The sequence below is a fragment of the Triticum urartu genome, chromosome 4A, assembly GCF_056163025.1.
Source record: "Triticum urartu cultivar PI428250 chromosome 4A, HENAU_Tu73, whole genome shotgun sequence".
NCBI classification, from domain to species: Eukaryota; Viridiplantae; Streptophyta; class Magnoliopsida; order Poales; family Poaceae; genus Triticum; species Triticum urartu.
In genome coordinates, this window is record NC_141876.1 from 148,531,516 (window position 1) to 148,544,192 (window position 12,677).

Sequence of the window (12,677 nt, forward strand, 5' to 3'; positions counted from 1 at the left end):
GATGGAAACGAGGCCTGGCGTACCGCAGAACGGAGGAAACGGCCTTGCGTTCGACCGGCCACGTTAAAAACGGGATCCTGTTCATCGGGAGGGGTGTGGCTTACCGCAAAACGGAGGAAACGGACCTCCTACGGTCGAAACGGGGTTCCTGTTGATCGGGAGGGGTGTGGCGTACCGCAAAACGGAGGAAACGGACCTCCTACAGTCGAAACGGGGGTCATGTTAATCGGGAGGGGTGTGGCGTACCGTAAAACGGAGGAAACAGACTTGTGTTGGAGCGCTACGGTCGAAACGGGGGTCCTGTTCATCGGGAGGGGTGTGGCTTACCGCAAAACGGGACTCCACGGGATACTGTTCATCTCCACCGTCGACCTCCTCCAGCCTCCACGGGCTCCTGTTCATCCAGCCTCCACCGCGCGCTACTCTACCGGCTACTGTTCAACCACCCCTCCACCGTCTACTGTTCATCCAGCCCTCCACACCACGGGGTCATGTTCAACCACCCCTCCACGGGCACCCCCTCCACCGTCTATTGTTCATCCAGCCCTCCACACCATGGGGTCCTGTTCAACCACCCCTCCACCGTCTACTGTTCATCCAGCCCTCCACACCACGGGGTCCTGTTCATCTACCCCTCCACGGGCACCCCTCCATCGTCTACTGTTCATCCAACCCTTCACCACACCACGGGGTCCTGTTCATCCAGAGGCAACGCCACCGCTCACTGTTCATCCAAACCCCCCAGCAACGCTCACTGTTCATCCCATCGATCGGCTTTAGTTAGCAGCAGTAGCGAAGGAATCGCTCGATCGGGTTCAGTTAGCAGCCATCGATCGAATGCTCGGGTTCAGTAACGCGTAGCCTGCAGTGCAATCGCTCGGGTTCAGTTAGAGTCCAACGCCTCGCTCGGGTTCAGTTAGAGCCAACGCCTCGCACACGCGCGCGTACGTGTACGAGAGAAACGCACATCGCTCGGCCCCCGACCTCCCACCGTAACCGGGAACTCCCAAAAAATTTCCTCCGCCTCGCTTCTACCACAGTTTTTCCGTCATGGACGGCCCAAAGAATGTCATGCAGCTGCGTCTCCGGCCCGCCCAGGACGAAAAGCCCATTTTCTGTCATGATTTTTTGTCATAGAAGTAGGAGCCCACCACATCTATGATGATACCGGGTTTTGTCACAATTATCGTCATAGAAGTGTCATATGTATGACAGAAAAAAATTTCGTTCGGCCCAAAATGTCATGGATGTGTCTTTTTTTTGTAGTGAAGTTAGACGCCCTCTAATTGTTGTTGCAAGTTTTACATGGCTGCTATAGGTGTCTAGCAAGAATGTTTCTTACCTACGCCAAAACCACAACGTGATATACCAATTTCTATTTACCCTTCATAAGGACCATTTTCATCAAATCCGATCCGACTAAAGTGGGAGAGACAGACACCCGCTAGCCACCTTATGCAACTAGTGCATGTCAGTCGGTGGAACCAGTCTCACATAAGCGTACGTGTAAGGTCGGTCCGAGCCGCTTCATCCCACGATGCCGCTGAATCAAGATAAGACTAGTAACGGCAAGTAAATTGACAAAATCGACGCCCACAACAACTTGTGTTCTACTCGTGCATAGAAACTACGCATAGACCTAGCTCATGATGCCACTGTTGGGGATCGAAGCAGAAATTTAAAATTTTCTACGCATCATCAAGATCAATCTATGGATTCATCTAGCAACCAGAGGGAGAGGTGTGCATCTACATACCCTTGTAGATCGCGAGCGGAAGCGTTCAAGAGAACAGGGTTGATGGAGCCGTACTCGTCGTGATCCAAATCACCGATGATCCTAGCGCCGAACGGATGGCACCTCCGTGTTCAACACACGTACGGAGCAGAGACGTCTCCCGCACCTTGATCCAGCAAGGAGGAGGGAGAGGTTGAGGAAGAGAGCTCCAACAGCAGCACGACGGCGTGGTGGTGGTGGAGCGGCAGTACTCCGGCAGGGCTTCGCCAAGCTCTTAACGGAGGAGGAGAGGTGTTGGGGAGGGGAGGGGCTGCGCCTTTGATGTGTTATGCAGCCCTCCCCTTGCCCCTCTATTTATAGGGGAAGGAGGAAGGGGGCCGGCCCCCTCTAGATGAGATCTAGAGGGGGGGCGGCGGCCAAGGGGGTGGCTTGCCCCCCAAGCAAGGGGGACGCCCCCTCTAGGGTTTCCCCCCAACCCTAGACGCATGGGCCCAAGGGGGGATGCGCCCAGCCCACTTGGGGCTGGTTCCCTTTCCTCTACAGCCCATGAGGCCCTCCGAGAGAGGTGGCCCCTCCCGGTGGACCCCCGGAACCCCTTCGGTGGCCCCGGTACAATACCAATATGCCCCCGAACCTTTCTGGTGACCGTATGACAACTTCCTATATATAAATCTTCACCTCCGGACCATTCCGGAACTCCTCGTGACGTCCGGGATCTCATCCGTAACTCCGAACAACATTCGGTAATCACATACAAGTCTTCCTAATAACCCTAGCGTCATCGAACCTTAAGTGTGTAGACCCTACGGGTTTGGGAACCATGCAGACATGACCGAGACAACTCTCCGGCCAATAACCAACAGCGGGATCAGGATACCCATGTTGGCTCCCACATGTTCCATGATGATCTCATCAGATGAACCACGATGTCGAGGATTCAAGCAATCCCGTATACAATTCCCTTTGTCAATCGGTACGTTACTTTCCCGAGATTCGATCGTCGGTATCCCAATACCTCGTTCAATCTCGTTACCGGCAAGTCACTTTACTCGTTCCGCAACACATCATCCCGTGACCAACCCTTAGTCACATTGAGCTCATTACGATGATGTCTTACCGAGTGGGCCCAGAGATACCTCTCCGTCATACGGAGTGACAAATCCCAGTCTCGATTCGTGCCAACCCAACAGACACTTTTGGAGATACTCGTAGTGCACCTTTATAGTCACCCAGTTACGTTGTGACGTTTGGCACACCCAAAGTATTCCTACAGTATCCGGGAGTTGCACAATCTCATGGTCTAAGGAAAAGATACTTGACATTAGAAAAGCTTCAGCAGACGAACTACACGATCTTGTGCTATGCTTAGGATTGGGTCTTGTCCATCACATCATTCTCCTAATGATGTGATCCCGTTATCAATGACATCCAATATCCATGGTCAGGAAATCGTAATCATCTATTGATCAACGAGCTAGTCAACTAGAGGCTCACTAGGGACATGTTGTGGTCTCTGTATTCACACATGTATTATGATTTCCGGATAACACAATTATAGCATGAACAATAGACAATTATCATGAACAAGGAAATATAATAATAACTATTTTATTATTGCCTCTAGGGCATATTTCCAACACAGAGAAGGTTAAAGTCTTTCAGGAAAATGAGAAACTCCGGAGTTATTGCATTGGATTATATTCAAACGTCTAAAAATCTGGCAGATCTTTTCACTAAGGGTCTATCACGTAATGTGATAGATAATGCATCGAGGGAGGTGGGTATGAGACCCACAATATGAGTTGTTCATAGTGGTAACCTAGTCTATGTGATCGGAGATCCCGTGAATTAGATGTGGAAGACAAGTTGTTGGTCAACTGAGAGGAGAGTATCCTTACTATTAATAATACCACTCCATGAAGATGCAATACTCTCCTAATCTGCATGGCAGGTTGATGTATATCTTAAAGTGTTCTAAGTGGCTCATTTAAGCAGAGATGTTGTCCTGTAGAATATCTTTTGAAGAACACACCTATATGAGTCTGATTGTAAAACGTTGCAATCTATGAGAGTAGTGTTCTCTCTAGTAAACTCATGAAAGGTCTCGAAGTATGACGCATAAGCTCCATCCGTGGGGAAGACCCACGGTAGCCTAGTATCTTTCAAGGCTTTGTGTGAAGCTAGATTCACAGAAAACTTGCAGTTCAAGGCCTAGTCCACTGTTCAAGTTGCTTACTAGTGTAGCATAGAGTTCTAGGTGGAAGTTCAACTTAACAGTCTCCACTGCAGTATCGATATATAAAACAGTGTTTTGAAATTAAAGGCAAATTATGTGTGCCTCTAGGATCTGGTGGGGGATTGATGGAATTTTATCTATTTATGGGTCAGCCCAATAACAATTTCAGAAATTCCTAATAAATCCTAGAGGCCCACTTAGCCCATTCGTGCAAGGCAACGGGCACTTCTAAAGTTTAGTCTCACATTGCTAGTTTAGGGGGAGTTGGACCTCTTTATAAGGGAGGTTCTTTTCCCACATGTATGAGCATGAGAACAAGAGGGACATCCACGCGCGCTCCTCCTCCGTCGCCCGCCTCGCCACGACGCGCCGCGCCACGCCGCGGGCTGCGGGAATGAACCGAGCCGATGTCTAAATTTTTGCCACGCACGACAGGTATACGAAAGGTCCTGAATCCGAACTCGTCTCCCTCGTTCCCTTCAGCTCCCGGCACAGCCTCTCGCCTCCTTCAATTGCGCCTATAAAAGGGAGGTCGCTCTGCACCACAGGTCGGGACAGTAGGCCTCCGAAACTGCACCTCTTTGAGTTCTGTACGGGAGAAGGGTGATAAGGTTTTTGGGGAGCGCTCCACGCGACTACTGACTTCTTCATCACGGACTCCGATGACTTTTTCCCCAACGTCGACAACCTCATCAACGACATGACTGGAGAGGATGTTGACCCCAAGTCCAGTGCTTCTGCTGCTGCTGTCCCGTACGTGTTCTTACTCTTTCTGTTAGAAGTCCTGCCATAGTTCTTTGCTCTAGTTTCTGCCCTACATATGTTAGGTTCTACTTCGTATATGCAACTTCATCTAGTGTCTGTTCTAGACGTGTTTAGTTCAAATTCATATATGCAGATATTATCTACCTTTCTCTGTCTGATTGCATGACTTGCTTTATCTCTGATATATTAGTCATGCTTTATCTGTATTTCCGTTAGCAAAATTATTTGATAAATTGCTCATATTTCCAACATTATATATGTTAATATTTTTGTTTATAATTTTTTTACAAAGCTTGGCTTTGACTAAAGCTAATGCACAGGCTAAAAAAAGGAGATAGTACTCAAAAAGCTACTCTCTCCGTTCCGAATTACTTGTCTTGGATTTGTCTAGATACGGATGTATCTAGACTCATTTTAATGCTAGATACCTCCGTATCTAGAAAAATCTAAGACAAGTAATTCGGAACGGAGGGAGTACATGTGAATAGCTGAAGACGCAAGCAAGCCAAATTACCTCGGAGCATCGCTTCAACAAGCAAGGTATCAGCTCAGAGAAAATGGTGTGCCCCCTACTACTACTACTACTACAGCAAAGGACCGGAAGAAACCAATTACTCCCTCTGTCATTATGAGACAGAGGGAGTATGGCTCCAACACCTCTTCCATCACTGAGCTCTTGCAAACAAATTGCCCATTTGGTTGGAGTAGGGCATTTTGAAGACCGAGCTCCATGAAGCCCTTTATTTGGAAAAATTCAAAAAAAAGTACACATGTATGCAAGGAGGTAAAGTGTATGTGTGAAAATTTCCAGGATGAAATACCTTGAATTGCGAGCTGCACAAAAAAAACAAAACCATAAACTTTAAAGATGAACAGTACATATGCTAAAAAGCCCCAAATTTGTCTTTTTATGTAGCTCACAATTTAATGTATTTCGACCTGAAAATTTGCACACATGTACATTATGTATCTAGGTACATTTGTATTTATTTTCAGAAGTTTTTGAAACTGAAAAGTTTAAATTTTGAAGTTTTTAAATAAAAGCCTTCGTGGAGCTCGGTCTGGCATTTCTGATTTGGTTGAGCTATTTATTTGTCTCGTGACACCCTTTTTTGCAGTATGCTAATGAAGTGAGTACAAGGTTGACCAGCCATTGTTGTAGCAACGCACCGCACTCTGCTAGTTATGATGGGGGGGGTGTTCTAAACGAAAGCAAAGCAATCGAGTGCAGACCTTGCTCAGTTATCTTCTTTGTAATGTTATTAGAGTACCCCTTCTATCTAAATACAAACCACATTCATCCTACATATTTTTAACATATTCCTGTGTCAGGGTAGTGAGGTTTGCTGGTACCAACCAGCACCTAGGCAATTGCAATAGGGATTTCAGTAGTAAAAGAAAACTGGGAAAATGATAGGTAACACAGAGAAAATATCATCTTCCTAAAAAGAAAACCTAGGAAAAGATGTGGCTGTCCACTCTAAATAATAAGTGATTCTCTTGGAAGCCCCAAACGAAATCATATTACTCGAAATAGTACATACTCCCTCTGTAAAGAAATATAAGAGCGTTTAGATCACTACTTTAGTGATCTAAACGCTCTTATATTTGTTAACGGAGGGAGTACTCAAGAGTAATGACTGAGAATGGCCACTACTCCATCATCTGTTCACTTGCATATCTGAAGAAAATATGGCAAGTTCACTCCTACATGGCACAAAGGAAGAAAAATATATGGGAGGCCTTTGTGTATCTAGTACTTCTGTACACAGCTTCCTTGTACAGTGGAAGGGAGAAACAACCTCCTGCAGCAGACACAGCAAGAGGGAACACCTACCCACCTTCTGCAGCCTCTCGTCTGTCCTACTGCAGAAGCAGTCCCTCTTCGTCTCTTTTCCTTTTGAGATAAAACAGTGCCTCTTCTTGTGTTACAAATGACTGACACTATCCGCCTAGGTTTTCTTCCTTCTGCTGATCCTTGCTCTGTTTGAGATCGAACCATTCAACATCCACGGTCATGCACTATGACTATGACCTTAAAATGTAGCGCTGTGATTGCCTCAAAATGCTTCCTACGTATTCTTGGTATATTAATCAGTCTTTGACCAGACTATTTCCCATGGTCCACCTTTGCTCCCTAACCTGAAAAGTCAGAAGGATTCGCTCAAGCCACTGACAGATTTTCTTTTCCAGAATAAGGATCATTCTTTTCATTCTAATCCAAGTCTGGACTTAATTTCTAACAAAGCCATGCAAGTGCCATGATCTTAAAACAATTCCTACCAAAACAAGAGCAGGGAATTACCTCCAGAACCCGGCAACTGCTCGCAGACCCATAAAGAGAGTAAGACCAGCCCATACACCACCAAGACCAAAGTTGGGACCAACGACAAGGAGGAAGGCTGAAGCGACGACCCCCGCGAAAAGCTAAAATGGGCAATATATCGACATCGTTAGGATGAAAACGTTGGAGTTATAACTAGTAACACCAGTAGTGGGGATAGAAACAGCACTGTGGAGTATGCGGCATAGCCGAAGTCAGAAACACCGTAGTAGAGCCCATCAAACACAAAAGCAATAGCATTTATCGGCTGAGTAATAGTGACAAACTGCAATAATTCCACATTCATTCAGTGAATATAAGATCATTGTGACTTGAGAAACAAAGTATTGACTTCTTATAATTCTCCTTACCCAGACTCCAGACTGCGCAACATCTAGAACTGCTGGATCATCTGTAAACAGCAAGGTCAAATATCCAAACCCAAGGAACAAGGTTGCAGCAAGTGCAAGACCAGTGACACCTCCAATCTGCAGGAAAATAGATGCATCATCAGCATATGACTGTTGATTAACGCCAAGGAAGAGGAGAAACTTAACAAGGAATTGTGAGTGAATATAATATCTTCTTAACCTGCAGAACCCTGTACAAAACCAAGCGGGCCTGCTTGTAGTTCCCTTTCGCATATTCACTTGCAAGCAGAGCCTGCATTAAGTTATAGATACTTCAGATACATAGGAAGACATCGACTTAGAGATTAAATGCATGTCCCTGTAAATGTACATACCTGACCAGCAAGAGCCAGTGCATCATTAAGTAGAGAAATTGTTAGCCAGACTTGCAAGCTTATCTCATAGCCAGCCATTGGAACAGGCCCTTGTCTTGCGGCCAGGGATGTCGACAGCCATAATGGAAGGATTACTGCGATGGTCCTGGCAATTAGCAAGGCACCTACAAAAACACTAAAGTTAGAGTGGCTATCATATAGGTATGTTGCAGCAACATTAAGGGATGCTTAATTGAGTGATTACTAAGCGGAATTGAATTCATGAATATCCTTTTGTCTTTCTGTATAGACCAAAAAAATCTCACAAGAAAACACTATTTTGTTAAGTCTTAGGAAATGAACATGAGGGATATTGGCTAACCAGATTTCAGGTAGCGGATGATGTCACTGCCAATGACATTCCATGAGAACAGGATTAGTTCGTTATTCAGCTTCCATAGGAGGATGAATGCCGCCAAGTACCTGAACAAATGCAGATAGTTTACGCAGTCTATAAATATTGATAATAACAGGACGAAGCAAAAAAAAGTAAAAGATCTCATAATGGCTTCAACATACTCAGAAGTTACAGTTGCCAATGCAGCGCCACTTACACCTAGACCAAGTGGGAAGATAAATATGGCATCCAGTATTGCATTTACTAGGTTGCCAGCAACTGCATGCATCATAGATCCACACAATTAGTTTCTTACTGCAATATTTCAAATCAATAACGTATGGCATCTTAACCAGGAAGCCAGATGTAACAACAAAAATCTGTTTGCATAATCTTACCCACAGCATACAAAGGTGTCTTTGTATCCATGAAACCACGAAATGCACCTTGTGCTGCAAGTGCTACTACGACTGGTGGAGCACCATATGCCCTTAAAGTAAGAAACTGTTCTGCCGGTGCTCGCATCGGTGAATCCTGTGTTGATTTTTTAATAGCAGAAGTTTTTTGAGCCGGAATCACTAAGAACTAGTTACAGATGTTGTACAATAATTCCATGCTTACATAACCTTAATTCAACAAATAAAATGAATAGACAAATAAAGCTGGTGTCGCAGGCAAAATCAAGCCGGTGAATTTTGCTATTGGGCTAACTAACAGACTAACGCCTACTGGGCTATCAACTTGGTAAGTTTCGGTGATAATGCTAGGAAAATGGTTTCCGCTCAATTATACTTGGCACCTGGCAGTCAAGTTTAAGATAAGACAATATCCAAATATTTATTTATTATAGCAAGTAGACACCCATATTTTGGTAGTACCATAAAATCATCTGTCCAAATGGCATAATATCATTCTTATCCAGTCTCATCTTTCCAGGATGAGTAAAGGCTACTTTATCTTGCTCCAAATTTAGCAGTCAAACATGTGACTTAGAAAACAAGAAACAGAGGTTCAAGAAATAATTTTCACATTTTAGGTATGCATTAGGAATCACAAACACAAGATAATACTCAATTCACAATTGATACATCCAGGTACCACACCTTAACAACTCTAGATTCAAGAAATCTATGTACAACAATAAATTAGTCTTACGTACGACAGGTATACCAACGATGTCCATTAGTGTGCCAGATCCAACAATAAGTGCCACCATTTCCATCAACCCGATTCCAGCAGCTAAAGCCAAGGATGTTGACACCGCTGGGAGAAACTTCCTTTTTTCACTAGCCTGCTCTCGGGTACTCGACACTCCATCTCCTATGTGAGAACTAAACAGTAATCAGTGTAACGCAAACCAAATTGCTGATTCTAGCTAGATGAATAAAACTTCAAACTTGCTTACTTTCTCCTACGCCACTATACTTGGCATCCACTGCTTGCTGCTCAGCAACAAAGGATGTGGTGACATTAAGCAGTGGCACATTAAACAGCTTGGACACCAGGTTGAAAACAGATATGGATACACCAACGGCAGCAAGTTCAACCGAGCCTGGCGACAGGAATTAAAGATCATGAAATTGATGTAATAAATCTCATCAACAAAACATGAAAAGCAAGTATACACATCTGAGCTTCTCTACTGAATTCTGCACTGAATCTTATCATATGAAGTGTTTGCCATTTTCGATATACATGAAAGTACTCAATCATTTGAGCTCACAGCTGAAGGCAGGCTTGTGAAAAAGATATGAGGAATCCAGGTGATTTAGTTACCGATATGTCCGACGAAGGCGGTGTCAACGAGCGCCGTGACGGGGTCGGCGGCGAGTGCAAGCACGGCGGGCACGGCGATGCCCAGGATGTCCATCCCAACCTCATCAAGCCTGAACCACCCCAGCCCCCAGCTCCCCGCGCCCGCGGACTCCTCCTCTTTTTCCTCAAGATTTAAAGCCTCCCGCGAAGTGTCCTCCTCGTCGTCCTCGGCCACGCCACTGACGGCCGGCTTCCCGCGGCACTGTGCAGGGCGCCACCGGTGAGCTGCGCGGCATTGGTGAAGGTGGACGGCAGACACGGTAGAGATACGGGTGATCCTCTGAGATAACGGAGGCGGGGTAAACGCGGTGGCGACGGCCCTCATCGGCGCTGGCGAGGTCGCCGCCATGTGTGGATAAAAGCAGTGGCACGTGCGGGGCGTTCAGTGGGAAAGAGGAGATGCCGTGTTTGTTGGACCGTAATATCTCGCTCTTGGGGGCCGTGACATGCCACCAAATCTGGCCATATGGGCCAGCCCGGCCCGTCCAGCCCGTTCTAGCCCCAAGGCCTGGCTTTGAGGATCGGCCTGACACGTGAGTTAATAGCACTGGCCCGACACGACACCGCTACGGGCAGCCCGCGTTAAAAAGGCCGAAAATAGCTAGGCCTAAACAGCCTTAAAAAATTAAAAGACCAAAACAGCCCTAAAAGGGCCCCACATTTGAAAGGGTCGTGTCGTGACCGGCATTAAGCCCTGACCTCGAGGATTGGCCTTGTTCCATGGCGAGCTGAAGGCCGACCCAACCCTTTTATTCATGTGACATGTCCCGTGTCTGGCCCAGAATCCATGTCCATGGCCGGTCTGCGAGACACGACCCATATGGACAATTTTACATGCCACCCCCAATTTTCTAATTGGTTCTGCTTGTGCTATGATCTCCCGCCGCTACTTCGGTTGGTACCTGAATATTGCCCTCGGTGGCACCGCCATGGAGCTCTTAAATAACTCATACCGGCTTCTGTGTGTGCCTCCATTAATCATCAATCTCTTATGCAAATTTTGGTTGTTTTGTGCAATTTATCTCGTCAAACTCCTTAGATTGTTTGGTGTATAAAAAGTTACAGTGCCAGTCCCGCTATCTATTTTGTTGTATGCTATTTTATTTTTCTTAATTTCTTCGACAAAGCATTCCCCTCTTCTATTGAAATCGAATAAGGGGAATAATTCTGATACACTTTTAATTGAAAGAGTTTTCTTTGTCCTCCAAAATTAGATCATCTTTTCATTTTAATCTTTCAAATTCTATACTAAAGATAGACCGGCAAAGTTGGCCTAATCTATTAGTACTAGATAACACCCTCACGGTCGTTGCCTGAATGTTTTGTAATGTAGTTTAATGAGATTTTGTTGTATGGAACATGCATATTTGGAGTAATAATATGATAATTAAAACTAAAAATACATATATTTTTGTGTTTGACTATTCTATAATTTTAAAATATTTATTAAATATAAATAGCGTATTAGGATGAAATTACTCATGCATGTTTGAATGTCGAGGTGGATTTTTTATGCATGGTAGTCTTTTTCCATGATTCATCATGAAGTGACATATGATGGGTGGATTTCGTGTCATGTTTTAGAGCTCATTAGTCGCACATTTTCACATCAAAATCCCTCGTATCATATCCATCTAGCCATTTTCATGTCCATTTTGCATACATTCTATTTTCCATGCATTTTTATTGAGGTCACTGAATAATATTTAGTTTTTAGTAGTTTTTACTTGGGTTTGTTGTCTTTGTAGGTATATTGGAGCTCCCATGGACTTAGCACGATAAAAAGGGACAAAGTTGAGGTAAAACTGTAGAAGTTGCAAGCATCAAATACAAGCCTTTCATATAAGTTGACAAAATTATGTTTCACAGGAGGCTCAAACTAAAGATCTAACATGAGGGGGTTGGGCTCGTTCATACGAACCTAACGAGTAAACATCTAAATTGAGGTGAGGCTCGATGTCAGCAAGATGAAGCAAGTGTCCAGTCAATTGATGGAGATGAGTTCCACAGAGTACCTCCCGATTTCTAGCTGTCTTAGGCTTGGAGGCTGAGCACCGTGAAGGTCATCGCCTCGGTTGACTTGCTGAGAAAGATCCCACAAAAAGTTTCTGTGCGTACAAGTTTGACCTATCCAAGGCCTATGACAGGGTTGACTGGGGATTCCTTGAGCAGGTGATGCAAAATTTGGATTTCTCTCGCCGTTGGGCGGACTGGATAATGTCTTGTATCATATCGGTGAAGTATTTTGTCAAATTAAATGAAATCCTCTTGGATTAATTTGCACTGTGGCTTGGGCTATGTCAAGGAGACCCTCTCTCTCTGTTCTTGTTTCTTTTTGTAGTTGATGGTCTATCTGGAATCCTAAAAAACAATGTCTCTGAATGTGATATTACTCCTATTAAGGTATGCAGAAGAGCTTTGGGTACTTTGCATCTTTTGTTTGCTGATGATACTTTGCTATTCTTTGAGGCATCACAAGCTCAAGCATTAAGGATCAAACTGGCTTTGGATCTCTATAGTAATGCCACGGGACAGAGTTTGAATTTCAATAAATGTTATATTCTTTTTGGGCATGCATGTCCAGATGGTGTTCAGCAGGAAGTAAGAGAAGTTCTTAGTGTCACTAGTATGGTCTTCGAGGAAAAATATTTGGGGCTTCCTAGTCCTGATGGTTGGATGTCA

The 12,677-nt window shown here is 44.8% G+C and overlaps 1 protein-coding gene across 1 annotated transcript; it reads right to left on the reverse strand.

The window, feature by feature from the left end:
• Positions 1-6,360: 6,360 nt before the first annotated feature.
• LOC125551436 (protein DETOXIFICATION 44, chloroplastic-like) lies at positions 6,361-10,400 on the reverse strand. The gene is made up of 12 exons (XM_048714684.2): positions 9,957-10,400; positions 9,586-9,732; positions 9,340-9,500; positions 8,579-8,714; positions 8,363-8,459; positions 8,166-8,266; positions 7,805-7,968; positions 7,651-7,722; positions 7,431-7,547; positions 7,250-7,345; positions 7,042-7,163; positions 6,361-6,878 (listed from the first exon to the last, which is right to left on the reverse strand). Exons 1-12 carry the CDS (start codon positions 10,342-10,344, stop codon positions 6,827-6,829), a joined length of 1,653 nt encoding a protein of 550 aa, XP_048570641.1. The 5' UTR covers positions 10,345-10,400; the 3' UTR covers positions 6,361-6,826.
• Between the last annotated feature and the right edge of the window lie 2,277 nt (positions 10,401-12,677).